This window comes from Triticum urartu, chromosome 5 (assembly GCF_003073215.2).
Source record: "Triticum urartu cultivar G1812 chromosome 5, Tu2.1, whole genome shotgun sequence".
NCBI lineage: Eukaryota > Viridiplantae > Streptophyta > Magnoliopsida > Poales > Poaceae > Triticum > Triticum urartu.
The window spans coordinates 4,478,602-4,494,610 of NC_053026.1; the positions used below are offsets into that span (position 1 = coordinate 4,478,602).

At 43.6% G+C, this 16,009-nt stretch overlaps 2 protein-coding genes across 4 annotated transcripts; one reads left to right on the forward strand and one right to left on the reverse strand.

The window, feature by feature from the left end:
* Nucleotides 1-1,402: 1,402 nt before the first annotated feature.
* Nucleotides 1,403-9,704, reverse strand: LOC125506779 (serine/threonine-protein kinase prpf4B-like). 3 transcript variants are annotated; one of them, XR_007282758.1, is made up of 14 exons: nucleotides 9,314-9,704; nucleotides 7,972-8,975; nucleotides 7,702-7,883; nucleotides 7,359-7,591; nucleotides 7,218-7,286; nucleotides 6,960-7,032; nucleotides 6,700-6,856; nucleotides 6,295-6,586; nucleotides 6,006-6,120; nucleotides 5,716-5,879; nucleotides 5,487-5,561; nucleotides 5,011-5,397; nucleotides 4,525-4,584; nucleotides 1,403-3,627 (listed from the first exon to the last, which is right to left on the reverse strand). XR_007282758.1 is itself a non-coding variant. In XM_048671491.1 (12 exons), exons 1-12 carry the CDS (start codon nucleotides 9,632-9,634, stop codon nucleotides 5,209-5,211), a joined length of 2,874 nt encoding a protein of 957 aa, XP_048527448.1. In that variant the 5' UTR covers nucleotides 9,635-9,704; the 3' UTR covers nucleotides 4,915-5,208. The 3 variants fall into 3 exon arrangements, 1 of the variants encoding a protein (XP_048527448.1); XR_007282757.1 differs by having other exon boundaries at nucleotides 1,403-4,584; XM_048671491.1 differs by lacking the exons at nucleotides 1,403-3,627; nucleotides 4,525-4,584 and having other exon boundaries at nucleotides 4,915-5,397.
* Nucleotides 9,705-11,645: 1,941 nt separating this feature from the next.
* LOC125506780 (protein NARROW LEAF 1-like) lies at nucleotides 11,646-15,264 on the forward strand. Its single transcript, XM_048671492.1, has 6 exons — nucleotides 11,646-11,893; nucleotides 12,274-12,813; nucleotides 12,915-13,058; nucleotides 13,525-13,765; nucleotides 13,999-14,499; nucleotides 14,634-15,264. Exons 2-6 carry the CDS (start codon nucleotides 12,328-12,330, stop codon nucleotides 15,062-15,064), a joined length of 1,803 nt encoding a protein of 600 aa, XP_048527449.1. The 5' UTR covers nucleotides 11,646-11,893; nucleotides 12,274-12,327; the 3' UTR covers nucleotides 15,065-15,264.
* The last annotated feature ends 745 nt before the right edge of the window (nucleotides 15,265-16,009 follow it).

Here is a 16,009-nt window from a genome sequence, read left to right on the forward strand (position 1 = left end):
TAGACATACTTTCGATCCTACACCCGTCCATTTCACAAGAACACTAGCTAAGGGTCCTGATACTACCACTTGGATTTGGAACCTTCGTGTTGATGCTCATGATTTCGATAGTCATATTGGTGTTGTCACGCAATTTCAGAACATGTGCCACACGAGCAACTTCTTCAAGAGTACCGAACGAGGATTCTTGCAGTCACCATATTCTTCCATGATCAAAGCTTGGTATCTATACAGCCATGGTCCCATATTCATGGTCTTACTCCAGTCACCAATCAGTTAAATTGAATTGTCAATATTGTCCTCAATTCTCCTCTAGGTTGCCCCCTCCGCCGGATTCTAAACGGACCTCCTCCGAGTACAGGGCCATAGGGTTGAACCCCTGAGTTGTGTGAACCCTAGCAATCATGAGCAACTTGGCTGCCATCACCGCCTCGTGGATCTCATCCTCCCAAACAAAATCTCCATCGTCCTTTTCATGCAACCTTCATCTCTCCAAGAGATCCTCCACATGTTTCCTCCTTGCTTTGCTACTAGACCCCCCAGCATCACCTATCTTCATGTCTATGTCTATCAAACAGCGAGCAAGAAAACCCAAGCCCTAGATTGTGCTCACCACCAAGGTCCGGAAGGTGTGCCAAGAGACCCCTTGATCAACCCAGGTAACAAGGAGAAAGCTCCAGGTAGATGTTGTGAAAGAGAAACTCTCAGCGGCAAGAACCCTAGGTTTTTTACTAGGAGAAGAAACTCGCGTTGAACCGCTGTCGACATGTTGCTTTGCTCGCTGTTGGGATCAAGAGATGTTTGTGAGTCAGAATGATAATTATGGACGGAGATGGATGTTAAGGTTTATTTTTTTAAGGGAAAGCCTCTCAGCACTTATGTTTTGACGTAACTGAGTTACATTGATTACATATAAGAATATTTTGCAACCAATGTGCATCCCAACCCAAATTCTCCAGAAGCTCGATTCCTTTCAGAAACCACGTTGAGCATATCGTTCAAATGAACTCCACCTGCTACATTACATATAGCATGTCCGAATTGATACATTTTATGTATTAATTTAACCAATTTATTTGAATAACATAAATGGTCCATCTATCTCACATGAGTGCGCAAGGCGTTCAGCGTTTTGGGCTTCTCCATTTTAGTTGATTGTTTTCACTGCTTCTTCCCATTTATAATTTTCATTATAAAAAATCACTATTGGTATTCCGACAACTGAAATTTGTTTAGTACGATTACTAACATGTTCTGTTTTATTTTAAGCATCATGTTTTTGCTCATTATTCATTGAATTACATGTTTGACGAAGATACAATTTTTTGCCTTACTATTTAGCAAAAGCATGGCTTCCTGTGCACAAGTTGACAACATCAAAACACATGAATGGTCAGTCCGCTTGGTTTTTAAAATTTTGCGTCCTTGCTGCCCATAAAAATCCCAAGGTTGGGGAAATTGGGGAAATTTAGCATCATTAAATCATGATGACCAATGAAATTGCAGATTATTTATCGCATTCTAATCCAAGACAACTGAAATTAGCCATCATACATCCATCCACCGTACCAAGCAAAATCACAAAATCTCATCTCCCCCTGCACTGCACTTGGAATAGTAGATATATCACCGACAAACAGGATGAATCAAGATGGATACCAAGGACGCTGCTGAGAACTCTCACTTTCTGTCACCCATGCAGCCAACTAACCTTGCCCTGAAAAAAGGTTCAAAGGACAAAAACTACGAACAGACGGACGGACAGTCCTTGTCCATCAAATCAGCATCACTACAGCTGTTAGCACATTATGTAATGCAATCTATCTTTCGAGTAACAACAGGAATAACACATGAATTGTAAATTCCTAAAAAAAATTCATCCTACATATGGTACTCCCGCTGTAAACAAATGTAACACATTTTAGAACACTACTCCCTCCATTCCACAATGTAGTGCTTCCTCTATCCCCGTGCTTTAACTTTGACCGTAAATTTAACTACCAAGACCGATTGCGGCGGGGGCAAAAGTTATATCAGTGAATTCGTATTCGAAAGAAGTTTTTAATTATGTAACTTTTTCTCCCGCCGCAGTCGGTCTCGTTCGTTAAATTTATGGTCAAAGTTCGACCTCAGGAAACGCGGGCGCACTATATTTTGGAATGGAGGGAGTATAAAGTAGTGACCTAAAACGTCTTACATTTGTTTAAAGAGGGAGTAACTTGTCAATAACCTAGCCTACAAGCAATTCCTTCAGATTTACAAACAACCTTTTAACCAGAAACACACAGCCACTATTGTTAGCAAAATAGTATTCCCTCCGTTCCATAATTTTGGTCATGATTTTAGTTCATTTTTTAACTAAAAACCACGACAAGAATTACGAAACGGAGAAAGTATAATAATCAGATAAATATAATTTATTCATGTTATAGTTTTACTAAAATATAGATGGTTCAAAATGTTGGTGGATACTCAAAACATGAACAAAAAAATAAGAGAAGGAAAGTGAAACACAAAGTCAGAACGACACTCGTAATTTCTAAGCACTTACCGTCCAGTCCAAGGTCAAGTTTTCTGACACGAGTGGAAGTAAATCAGGCAAATTGCACTCATCCAAGACAAAAGGTTGTATCCATCAAGGTGCTTAATTTTCTAGATCTCGCCAATGTTTCATGATGCATACATACGCATATAGCATATATGATCAGGTCAAAAATAAAAATGGCTTGCATAAGCATGAGCTTCAGGATGAAGTTTCAGATAATAAAATTAGGAAAAGGCCACGTGAATCTATCGACATGGGACAAGTACAGCTAGCCATTTGCCTTTGCCTTCTCTTACTCCCTCTTATTAAGGCCACTTCGTTTGACCAAATTTGTAGAAAAAAGAACAGTTTTGCTAAAGCACATCTTACATTGAGATTCGTGTGAATATTTTCTTTATGTTTTTCTTTTTCTCTTTATGCTTGATTCACTAACTTAGATGTGCAATAACTAGAGCACATCTATATGTGCCCTAGACACACCCAAAAAAGAACACCAGATCAGTCATGAAATAGGTCTTCGTAATAATGTATTTATTGGGTATTGTATACATGTTGATATTTTCTTCTACAAACTTGCTCCAATTTAGAACAGTTTTGACTTAACCAGACTAAGTGGCCTTAAAACTTTGATGGAGGAAGCAACTGACAAGTGATGATGCTTTGCCTCAGTTAATAAACTAGCATTCGGTCCTACTTCTACCATGCTACATGCATATATATACTTGTGCTAAGTTTTTGGACACATGCAGATTATTTGCTACATACGGCTTAGATTTCTCACTGCAGGATAGTGCCAAATGCTACAGGAGTTGTAATACAAAATAACATTTTAGTTTCTCCACAAAAACTTGCGATCTTTTTAACAAAAAACTGTTGTGGATCTACATAGAAGCATGGCTTACAATGAATTCCAAGTTCGTTAAACTGTAAGGGATCAAAATAACATCTAGACCTATATACAGAAAACATTTGCATGAAAAAGACTCTTAATGACGAACTGAAACATTGACACATCCAGCTAGTTGAAAGAGGTTACCAAGACAAGGTGTAGTAATACCCAGTGCATCCAGGAATCTCCATCCCTGGACCTCAACAAACATAAAAACAATAAAAACTTTTGACTGATATTCCACATGGAGTGATAGTGGTGCATAACAAGAAAAGACTTTCTTAGAACCCTTTTCGTAAAGCAAGCACAACTAATAGAGGAAAGATGAACATCACAAGCCCATTCGCACAGAATATCAGAAGTAGATAGCAGTGTGGACTTTCAGTCTACATCAAATTCTCAAGAAGATCCATAACTTCAACGATCCCACAGAAAAGGAAATGACAAGCTACATTTGTTTGTATTTTGATCACTTCACACGCACCTATTGCCCCATTCACTAATCATCCTACAGGTGGAGAAAGGTGGCATGGCAAAATGTAGGGATGAAAGAGTTTAGAGTTCTTGGCATTTCATTTGCCGTACCATAGCCATCCCAAATAGCAAAGAAATGCTAAATTCAGAAAGGACGGGTATTAAGGAAGAAACCAGATGACCAACATAAGAACATGTGAATATCCAATATTGACAAAATTCAGTATCGCTACGTCTAGACATGACTCATTTAGCAAAATTTATTGCAGAATCATCATATTTCAAAAGAGAAAAAAGAAATGATGTTATATGGTGTTCAACCACACTAGTTACCCAGATGTCAACCAGGGCACCTTCAGTATCATTACGCCTACACATGACTCATCTAGCAAAATTAATGACAGAATCATCAGATTTCAAAAGAGAAAAAGAAATGATGTTCTATGGTGTTCAAACACAAGTTACCCAGATATCAACCAGGGCACCTTCAGTATCACTACATCTACACATGACTCGTCTAGCAAAATTAATCGCAGAATCATCAGATTTCAATAGGGGGAAAATAATGTTATATGGTGTTCAAACACACAAGTTACCCAGATAACAACCAGGGTACCTTCTTCTGTTGGTCCTTTAGGATATATAAGTGCATGCAGCAGAGGCCCTGGCAGAAACCCTGAACGAAAAAAAGAATTAGAATCTTTAACCCAAATATAAATTGCATAAATAAATTAGTAACAAGGAAGGCCTGTTTTTGTATCAAATAAAATATCAAAAGAGCTTGTCAAGCAGTGAGAAACGACCAGTGCATTGATCACTGCACAGTAAGTAAATGCCTGAGGCCAAGCATTGCAAAACAGGCGAGCTTAAACATCAGCAGAGTGCTTGGCAGCACAAATGAGAAGTGTGCCTGCTACACCCACATTACAAGCACATGCAAAGATTTGTCACTCCAGTTACTAGAAATACATAGAACCTCGATGTTCGAACATACAAGCCAGTACAATTGTTAAATGAAGTTAGGCACAGTTTCATGTATATCTTGTAAATCATTGGGAAAATGTATACACGGAATGTAATGCCAGCCGGCCAGTTGTCTTACAAGCAACAGAACTATCCAAATGGTAAGTGCATGCAGCAAGGTCCGTAAGACAGCATCTCTTCAGCAACCCCATGCTTCGTCCATTTGGGCACGCACTCAGATCTCATAGCTCCCAGACACAAGATAGAAATGCCGATGATTAGACAAGAGGAACCCAAATTGTAGTTTACAATGTCAAGAGGAATCAACATCTTATTTTCACTTGCCAGTGATAAATGGATGGCTAAGTGCCTGTGATACGGTTATCCTCTTATCTGGATCTAAGACAAATATTTTTTCAAGAAGGTCTTTAAAATTGGAGAGCATTTTTGGGTCCTCGCCAGGAAAATTTGAAACCAAAGAACCAAAATCCTTCAGTTTGATGTTAAGAATCAACTTCCTCATAGGCTGCTGACAAAAATAGAATAAATTAGTGGTTTGAAACATTTATATAACATACATTACAAATTACAAATTAAAGAGTATTGCATACGAACCTTTTTGGTCACAGGATCTTCCTCAATAGCGTTAAAATTGAGATCTTGGTCAAAGTGTTGCATCGTGAAAGCACCCTACAAAATTGGGAGCATTACTTAGAAAAATACTTGTATATTCAACCAGAGTTCATCAGGATTACATGAGTATGTAGTCTTCCAACTGTGAAGTTAATACAAGAATCAAGCATGAAAACGAGCAAGTATGTAAAGTTCATGATGATTTTCTAACCTTTCGGAGCATCTTCTTAGGGAAGGGGCCCTTCAGTTCCATATGAAGACGAAGCATATCATTATTAGTTGCACCTGGAAACAGGACCTTTCCAGTAGAAAGTTCATATAGGCAGCAGCCGACTGACCAGATGTCCAATGGGTGATCATAGGGCAACCCAAGAACTGTAATAGAAATAATTCATTAGAGGTAAATACATTTTGAATAGAAGTACGTGTATGCAGACAACCTGCGAGCAGAAACATTATAAAATAAAATAGCAAAAAAAGGTACAAGAAAAAAGAACTCACTGATCTCAGGTGCCCGATAGAAACGGCTGACAAGATAAGGGGTGACCTCATTCATTCCAGCAAGCATAGCATTGCCAAAATCGCATAGCTTCAGGACATTCTTAGCATCATTCACCTACAATATCAAAGGGGTACAATTAAAATCATCACAGTGCCAACCCAGTTGTGTGTGACTTTCTAAGCAACTAGTAGCTAAAGCTCTACAGGATGTTTCATACGATCAAATTTGACAAGAGATTACAAAACATAATACAGTAGAGTGAAAGATATGCAGGGCAAGATGCCATACCAGCATATTGTCTGGCTTTATATCACAGTGCAGAACTTTGCAGTTTTTCAGGTGCTTCAGAGCGATGAAAAGCTGCTTTGAATATGCCCTCACAGCAGTCAGTTTAAGCCCAATATTGCGACCAAATTTCTTTAGTACCTCACGGAGATTCATATTTAAAGATTCAAAAACTAAGCAAAGATGGTTCCGGTACATGAAACTAGAAATGAACCGCACGCAGTGGCGCCTGTCCTCGCGATCCGCGCTTGCCAATTTTTCTAATATTGAAACCTCTTGCTTACCAGCCTTATACCTGTAGAAACAAATACTGAATTAAATCATCGCACAAGAATCAAATTAAAAGTTCATGTTTTATTCTGCGTATTACAGGCATTGGCTATTAAAATGCTTCTATAGGATACTCACATTGTCTCGTTCTTGCGAATAATTTTAATAGCAACTACTTCAGGATCATCTTTCCCAGCTTTAAGATCCTTTGCCCGCACGACTGTTGAGAACACCCCCTTCCCATGCGCGGCTGTAATTTCATAACGGCCATCCAACAATTCCCCAAATCGATGAGCTGTAGAGAGTAGCAAAGGTAAGGTACAAGAAAAGTGTGCGGCCATATTTAACAAAACAACAAGAAATAGGTAGACTTGAGCATAATATAGAGCAGAACTTACTATAGTAACCCTCAGGATCATCCCAATTATCATGCAGAGCATTTTTCTCAATACACAAGCCGTCTCCCTTGCCCTGCACAACCAAATGATCTCGAACTGAGTAAACAGTAAAAGGGTATTTTAATATGACGCTGGGAAAATAAATTTCATCTTCAAAGTTCAAACAGAACAAGGTGTCATGGACAATCAGAGCAGCAGGAGATATATCTTTTTAACTTCTGTATTGACATGTCTAAAGAAAACTGATAAGAGCCATACCAATTTCCGAAATCCTGCAGGTGACTCTCCAAAGATGTCATCACAAAACATATCTGCCGATCTCTCACTCTGAAAATTAACAGGACCAACATAAATTTTCTGCTTAATAAACTGTGTAGCAGGGTAAGAGAACAAAATTACCTTTGGAGTACCCTCTCCAAGGCCTGAAACACCTGTTGTCCCCTCATTGCCCAATGCTTCAGCACAGGCTAAAACAGCATCATGAGCAGGGGACTTACCCACATTGAAGTCTACCTCACCAACAAATGCATCTGAAGAGTCCTGCTTATTTTCAGCTTCCTCGTTGTCCGTAGAATTGCTATCATTATCACCTTTCATATCTACAGTCTCATCTTTATCCACTGCTCTTGCTTCTGTACAATAAACAGACATTTATCACAACAAAGTTCGTTCAATGGGACATAAACTAGTACACGTACATTCGTTAGCCCATGAATAGGTCAAATTTAGCTAATCAAGTTACCTTCATCATTGCTTCTAGGTAAAGATTCCGGTTGCTGCTTCTGTGCTTGTTGCTGCCTATATTTCGCCATAATAGCTTCTTTCCTTCTCCTCGCTTCCTCCTTAATTTTTTCAGGGTCATCTTCTTCCTGCATTGCTAACTGTTGCTCAATTTTCTCTTGATACTCTTCTTCATCTTCCTCCCTAATACCACAAGGACAGAAGTATGGGGTGCCAGAAAATAAAAGCAACAAAACAAATAAGATAGCAGATCGTGTGAACAACGCCTTACTTGAAAGAATGTTCCTTCACTTCTCTAGATCGATGGCTTCTGCTGTCTACATCTCTACCTTTCTCCCCAGATCTTGACCTGTCTTTATGAGCATCAGACGTGCTATATTTCGAGCGTGTAGAGTCCTTGTGTCTATCACTACTGCTAATTCTGTCCTTGCGCTCTAAAGCTCCACTTCTACGAGTTTCACTTTCTCTATCCCTGTGCCGGCCCCTGTCTCTATCATCTCTCACTTTATCCCTTTCATGTCCAGTAGCAACCGTGACATAATCTTTATAACGATCCTTGCTTGTATCCCTTTTATGATGGTCTTTATGCCTTGAGCTACCACTTCGCCTTTCCCTCTCCCTGCTTTCTTCACGAGTGTGGTGTGCGCTCTCCCTTCTGTCAGGTCTACTATGACTGCTGCTCCTTTCTCTGTGCCTACGATCAACATTGTCTCTATCTATGCTGCTGTGCCTTCTTTCATCCATATATCTTTCCCGGCTATCACGCCTATCACTATGTCCATCACGAACAACACGACTGCTGCTCCTTTCTCTGTCGTCTTCCCGTGTCCTAGTTGCATGCCTACCAAAACCATTCCTGTCGTTGTTGTCACGATCAGGGTCAGCCCTTGGACTTGCCCGCGAACCATTAGCTTTGGCATCAGCTTCTCCGGACCTTGGGTGATTCCTAGAATGAACCTCTTCAATGTGGTTCCTGGAGGAAGGAGATCTCTTGGTGGTGTGATCTCTCTGATGAGAATCGTTATTAGAGGACAGAGTTTGACGCTCGTCCTCATGGTTCCTTCCCCTGTCCTTTGTCGGCCGTGGAGACTTTGACACCCTGTGACTCTGTTCATGTCCTTTACCATTATTATCCTCATCACCTGAAAAGATACCTACGCTTTCAGAGCCACGAGCAGTGTGATTCAACCTGCCTTCATCTTTTGAGGGCGGAGAATGACTAGGCTGCGTCACGTCAACGGCCGAGTTGGTGCCAGCATGATCACCGACTAGCTCCTGCACTTGAAACACGTCAAAAGGTAAGTAGATTTCCCGGCTCGGGTAGCAAGCAGCGTGGATGGAGAAAGCACAGAAGAAGAAAAAAACTACATACTATTCTTTTCGTTCGAGCTGTTGGTTGGTGGTTCCAAGTGATTCATTCAGGAATTTGCCTAGCTGCTCTGGCTAGGATTTCGAATCTAGGGTTAACAAAGAGTTGCAGCTGAACAATCGAGGCTTAATATAGTGTTGCCTAGACTGAGAGAGGGCACACAGCATGTATAATTAGCAGAGACTTTGAATTGGCGAGCACAGCATGACGGGAGAGGGGGTGAGGGAGAAGGGGGCAGACAGACCGGGTCGGCTCGCGGAGATGCGGGGTCGTCCCCGCGGGGGCCGCCATCGACTTCCATAGCCCCGCCGGCGCCGGCGCCGGCATCGTCTAGTATCTCCCCCTCCTCGACGTCTTCTCCGTCGGCCGCGGAGGGCGGCGGGGGCTGGGCGTCGTCCGGACGGCGGTGGCGGTGGGAGCGGTGGTGGTGGCGGTGGTGGTGCCTGCGGCGCTTCGGGGAGGCGTCGGGGGCGGGGTCCGCGTCGTCGCGCTCCCGGCGGCGGCGGTGCTTGGCGGGGGATCCGGGCGGCGACGGCGACGGCGACGGCGACGGGTCTCCGGCCATTGGAGCGATGAGGTAGGGTTAGGGTTTGGTTCGCGAATCGGGGCGGACGGCGAGTCGGAGGAAGATGCGGTGCGCTCCGTCGGCTTTGCTTTATTGGTTGGTTGGGGTCGGACGGCTGACTGACAGGGTGGCCCCGCACGTTCCAATCGACTCCATTCCAGATTCGATTTCCACTCCAAAGTCCAAAGTGGGTCAAATTTATTCTTTATTTCATTACAAAAAAAAAGTGAGCCACCTACGGCCTCTGACAGCGCTTTGAGTCTACATATATATGACAAAACAGTATAACTAAACTACATAGGGCCTCTAACAGCAGAAATTGCTTTTGGAGGCCGAGCTCCATAAAGATCTTCACATGCAAGATTCAAAATTCATGAAAATCCATATTTTTACATTTCAAAAATTTTGAAAGAAAATACATATGTAGGTTGAGGCATAGTGCACAAGTGTATAATTTTTCAGATGATATACGTAGAAATGAGGTTTGTGAAAAAATAATAATATGTGGCTTTTTAACACATGTTACTATTCATCCTTTCAGACTATGAATTTGTCTTTTTTACAGATCACATTTTAACGTATTTCATTTTCAAATTTTACACACATGCACATCACATCCTTAGTTTACTTGTACAATTTTTTTTAGATTATTTTGAAATTAAAACATTTGAATTTTGAAATCCGGCCTCCATGGAGGCCGAGATCCCAAACGATATTCTTCTCTGACAGCGTTTTAAACTGTAAGAGGGTGCCCGATCACACATATGGATGTACAAGATCATTCCGCTATCCTGCTGCTTCGCTTGGGCCATGTCAGTTGTGTCAGCTAGCCGCTACTCCGGAGATAAAGCTAGACACCCTCACGTTAATTCGGATTAGTATCTATAATTGGTTGTTTAAGCATGACGTTGATGAGCTATTGCCCCGTCAAATTATTTGGATCTTTTTTTCATATACAAAAAGTACGTAAGATTTTTTTTTTCTTTATCCATTCCGCTCCTTTTGTCGTGCTCTCCCATTCGTTCAATGTTTAACTCCTCTTCGTCGTCCATTGTTTGTACTTCAACAACGTTAAACACATGGGCCAAGCACAGTAAAATCTGACGAGTCCACATCTCTCTATCGCACGTTGTTTTACTACCCCCATCCCAACCTCAAATGGGTTTGCGCCGCCGCCTACTCCTATCCTCCTCTATCGCAACCCCTAGTGCGACATCACTTGTCCGTCGCCTCGTCCAACCTCTAATGAGTGTTTTAATATGTGATGGCCGTCCGATCACACGTACGGCGCTTCTTTTAGGCCAACCAGGTTGTGTCAATTGGGCCGCTGCTTCAGAAATCAAGCTAGGCGCTCTAATGTTAACCGGGTTGTTATATATGATTAGTTGTTCAAGCATGACATTGACGGGCTACTGCTCTGCCGAATCATCTGAAACTTGCTCACCTATCTAAAAAATACGCAAGGAGTTTTTTATTCCGCTCCTTTATCGTTCATTCGATGTGTAGCTCTTCTTCGTTGTGCATCGTCCGCACTTTGACGACGTCAAACCCATGGGCCAAGCGCAGGAAAACCCGACCAGCCCACATCTCTTTCCCTCACACGTCGTTTTACTACTCCTATCCCAACCTCGAACAGGTTTTTGCACCGCCGCCCGTCCTCTTTCCTCCTCTGACGCAAACCCTAGTGCATCATCACGTGTCCGTTGCCTCGTCCATTTTTTAATGAGTGACTATCTTTAGTATCTATGTATGATACAAAATAGTGAAAGAATACATCTAGAGACTCGAATTCAAATGCATCTGGACGATTCTGATCAGCCGAGACCGGCCTCGTAATGAAATTTCAGTTCTAGATGGAGCAAATTCGTTTTTTCACAGCGGTGGGAGAGATCACTCGAGTGGGCAAAAAGGAGTAGGTGGTTAATTTACGCAGCTAAAGCCCAAATGGATCCGAATTTGGTGGGAAATTACAGCGGAAGTGCCACACATCACATCCCAGCGTGAGTCTGCGTCTCCACTCCCCCGCACCCTCCCCGGCCAGATCCACCTCCCCGGCCGCCCGCCCGCCCGCCTCCCAGCCCCCCCTAGCTCCTCCGCATCCAGATCCTGCGGCCGGTAATGGCGCCGTTGCCTCCGCATCCGCAAGCAGCGCCGCCGCTCTGAGCCGCTCTCCACGCATCGCGGAGTCTCCGTCTCCGTCGCCGTCGCCGTCGCCGGCCACCCCACCGCTGCCTCGACCACGCCCCCTACCCACCCGAGGTATGCAGCGGGTGCACGGCCTCTCTCAGTTTTAGCGGAATTGATCCATGCTGCTGCTTCTAGTTAGCTGTTGTTACTCAGAGATGCTGCAATATCACCGTCTGAATGTACTACTAGCACTAGCAGTGAGTGAGTGAGTGAGTTAGTTCGGCTGTAACTAGTGGCAACAACGATGGTTTTCTTTGTGGTATTAGCAGATACTCACTACTACGTATCACTTAGCAGTGAGTGAGTGAGTGAGGTCGGCTGTAATCAGTTTACCAGTGACAACAACGATGATTTTGTCTCTGATATTACCGGACACTCTCTAGTCTAGTTTGATGCCGAGTCGTATAATGAATTTGTTTTCAAGACAAGGTTCTGCTCTTCGATGCTTACAGGTTGATGTTGAAGACCTATAGAGCTCAAAAGACCCAGATGGTACTACTGGCATAATGCAGCCTTCAGACATTTGGAAGGCGCATGCGTCGCAGCAGCAGCAGTCGGAGGGGTCAGGGCTGGACATGGAGAGGAACAACGGATGCAACGGCCATAACTGCTGCCCGTCCCCTCTCCAGCCCGTCGCCTCAGCTGGTCAGCACTCCGAAAGCAGCGCCGCCTACTTCTCTTGGCCCACGTCTACGCTGATGCACGGCTCCGCCGAGGGCCGCGCCAACTACTTTGGGAACCTGCAGAAGGGCGTGCTGCCGGGACACCTTGGCCGCCTGCCCAAAGGCCAGCAGGCCACCACCTTGCTCGATCTCATGATTATAAGGGCGTTCCACAGCAAGATCCTGCGCCGCTTCAGCCTTGGCACGGCCATAGGCTTTCGGATCAGGAAGGGCACGTTGACCGACACGCCTGCCATCCTCGTGTTTGTTGCTCGCAAGGTTAACAAGAAGTGGCTCAGGCCTACGCAGTGCCTTCCAGCCGCCCTTGAGGTACACTTGGTTTTGTTGTTTGTTTTTAGCAATTTCTTATTTAGTCCACACTAGTATGAACTTTCATAACCTGTATCTGTGAATGTTCCTTCCATGAACAGGGACCTGGGGGTGTGTGGTGTGATGTTGATGTTGTTGAGTTCTCTTATTATGGTGCACCAGCACCGACTCCAAAGGAACAATTGTATGACGAGCTTGTTGATGGGCTGCGGGGTAGTGATCCATCTATAGGCTCTGGTTCACAGGTCATATTTTTTTTCCACAGCTACTGTTGCCTGTTTGCCCTGTCCTCTTCACAGTTAACTAGTTATTACACCTCACATCCGTAGGATTGCAGTCTGGATGAATTTGCTGTGGGATTCATTCACGCTGTATTTTATTTAGTTTTACTTCCATTGACTCAAAACTTCTTAAAACATCCCTATGTTTTCCTATGATGCAACCGAACAACCTGTCAATACTATGGTTTTCCTACTCTTATATGTTTACCAAACCCTGCTTTGCTATAAATCATACACCACAAAGACCAGAGATTCTGTTTTTTTATTCCATTCATTTTCATTTAGTACATCAAAATCATTATTTATCTGTCAGCTCTCGACACACACATCAGTTTCATGCATTGACACTGAATAACTCTGGACATACATACCAGTCTCATACTCTCATGAAATGATATTGTGACTTAGTTGTTTCGGTTTTAATTCTCAGGTAGCTAGTCTTGAAACATACGGGACTTTGGGTGCCATCGTGAAGAGTCGAACTGGCAACAAGCAAGTAGGCTTCCTAACGAACAGACATGTTGCAGTTGACCTGGATTATCCTAATCAGAAGATGTTCCATCCGTTGCCCCCTAATCTTGGACCTGGAGTTTACCTCGGTGCTGTTGAGAGAGCCACATCTTTTATCACGGATGATGTTTGGTATGGTATCTATGCGGGAACGAACCCAGGTAACATTTTTCGTCATCACAGATTGCTTCATATATTTGTTCAACTATTCAACTGCCGACTCTAGTGAAACAGAAAATGAAATGTTTCTGAGTATTTCGTGTTTTTGGCATACATGGCGTATCTTGTACTCCATTCACCACGCTCATTTCATGCTTTTGCTGCCATTTTTTTCCTTATAATGCTCTTGTTCTCATAAATTGAAATGCCATTTACCTGTGCGGTGCATCTGCAGAAACATTTGTCCGTGCTGATGGTGCATTTATACCATTTGCGGACGACTTTGACATTACCAATGTCAGCACCTCAGTTAAAGGAGTTGGACTCATCGGTGACATCAAGGCAATCGATCTGCAGTCCCCGATTGGCAGTCTCATCGGGAAGCAAGTTGTGAAAGTTGGAAGAAGCTCAGGCCATACGACAGGGACCGTCATGGCATATGCTCTTGAATACAACGACGAGAAGGGCATATGCTTTTTCACCGACTTCCTTGTCGTCGGGGAGAACCAGCAAACGTTTGATCTTGAAGGGGACAGCGGAAGCCTTATAATCTTAACAGGACAAGATGGTGAGAAGCCACAGCCTATAGGGATTATATGGGGTGGCACGGCCAACCGCGGAAGGTTGAAGCTGAAAAGTGGGCAGGGCCCAGAGAACTGGACGAGTGGTGTTGATCTGGGGCGCCTTCTTGACCTCCTCGAGCTCGATCTGATCACGACAAGCGAAGGGCTGCAAGGTCTGTCCTTTTCCTAACACTGAGTGAGTGTTGTCTGCTGGACACACAACAGCTAGACAGACATGTTGTTGTCAGCATCCCTTGTTTGTAGCATCACCTTGATTTCCTCCTCTCTTTGTTGGTTGGCACAACAGAGGCCCTGGAGGAGCAGAGGATCACGGTGGCGGCGGCCAATTCTACGGCCACCGAGTCGTCGCCGCCCGTGGCCACCACCCCGCAAGAAGCCGAGAAAGTGGACAAGATCTACGAGCCCCTGGGGATCAACATCCAGCAGCTTCCACGGGACGGCTCTGCCAACTCGACGGACCAGCCCTTTGGGCCCGACGAGTTCCACGTCGACACGGTGGATGGGGTAAACAGCAACGTGGAGGAGCGGCAGTTCATCCCGAACCTGATGGGCATGTCCCCGATGCGCGACGAGCAAGGAGGCAACGGCGAGCTGGAAAACAACTGCAACCTGGAGAGCTCGGCGGAGGACATCTGCTTCTCGCTGCACCTGGGCGAGCGGGAGCCCAAGAGGCTCCGCTCCGACACGACGACGGTGGACATAGACCTGCAGAAATGAGAGAGGGGCCGTGGCATCTTGTTCCTTTCATCGTGCCCCTCTGTATGCGTTGTTGTTGTTGTTGGATTGGAGGCGATTGCGATTTGTGGATGGAAAAATAAAACCCCATTGATCGATCTGTGAGATGAGAACCTGCTGTTGTATTGCTCGCTGGGACCCGACCGACAGAGTTTTACTACAGCAGTAGTTTCAGGTGAAAACGATGGCGCTGTCATCTGTATGTGTACTACTCCTGGTAGTACTTCCTCCGTTCCAAATTACTCGTCGCAGAAATGGATGTATCTAGAACTAAAATACACCTGCGACAAGTAATTCGAAACGGAGGGAGTAGTAGTGAACTGTTGCGTGATTTATTTAACTCCCAACTCGTCAGCCAACTAACCAGTACGTATATGTGAATAAAGGAAGGAAAACATGTAGCATTACACAGGCCTGTATGGCTGCATGGAATTACTTGTTACAGAAATGGATGTATCTAGATGTATTTTAGTTGTAGATACATCCATTTTTATCATTTTTAAGATGAGTAATTTAGAACGGAGGGAGTATGTTTCATGTCATGTTTTGTACTACTACTAGCAAAAGTGCCCGTTGCAACGTGCGTTGCAACGGATGAACAACAAAAAAATCATAAAATTTATAGACCCAAAATAAAATAATTCAAGTTCAGGCAAATTGCACCAATATGTCATCAGTTTTACAGATTGAGAATTAAGAATAAATGATGCAAGAGAGCAAAGAACATGAGACATCAAATTTATGACAAAAAAGAAATAGATCAAAGATTTTTAATGATGTCGGTAGTGAAACACAAAAAATACATGCTAGCCAAATAAGTATGACTTAATATCTAGACATATGAGTGTCGTCTATTTTAACATGGTGGCTCACCATGTTGCCACACAATGTCCACGTGATCGTAATGCACGTGGTAAATCCCTAGGC

Coding starts and splice junctions, on each gene's coding strand:
- LOC125506780 (XM_048671492.1), top strand. CDS start 12,328: ATGCAGCCTTCAGACATTTGGAAGGCGCATGCGTCGCAGCAGCAGCAG. Junction 13,766..13,998: donor CTATGCGGGAACGAACCCAG/GTAACATTTTTC, acceptor GTGCATCTGCAG/AAACATTTGTCCGTGCTGAT. Junction 14,500..14,633: donor GACAAGCGAAGGGCTGCAAG/GTCTGTCCTTTT, acceptor TTGGCACAACAG/AGGCCCTGGAGGAGCAGAGG.
- LOC125506779 (XM_048671491.1), bottom strand. CDS start 9,634: ATGGCCGGAGACCCGTCGCCGTCGCCGTCGCCGTCGCCGCCCGGATCC. Junction 7,287..7,358: donor TTGGAGAGGGTACTCCAAAG/GTAATTTTGTTC, acceptor GTTAATTTTCAG/AGTGAGAGATCGGCAGATAT. Junction 6,121..6,294: donor TAAAGCCAGACAATATGCTG/GTATGGCATCTT, acceptor TTGATATTGTAG/GTGAATGATGCTAAGAATGT.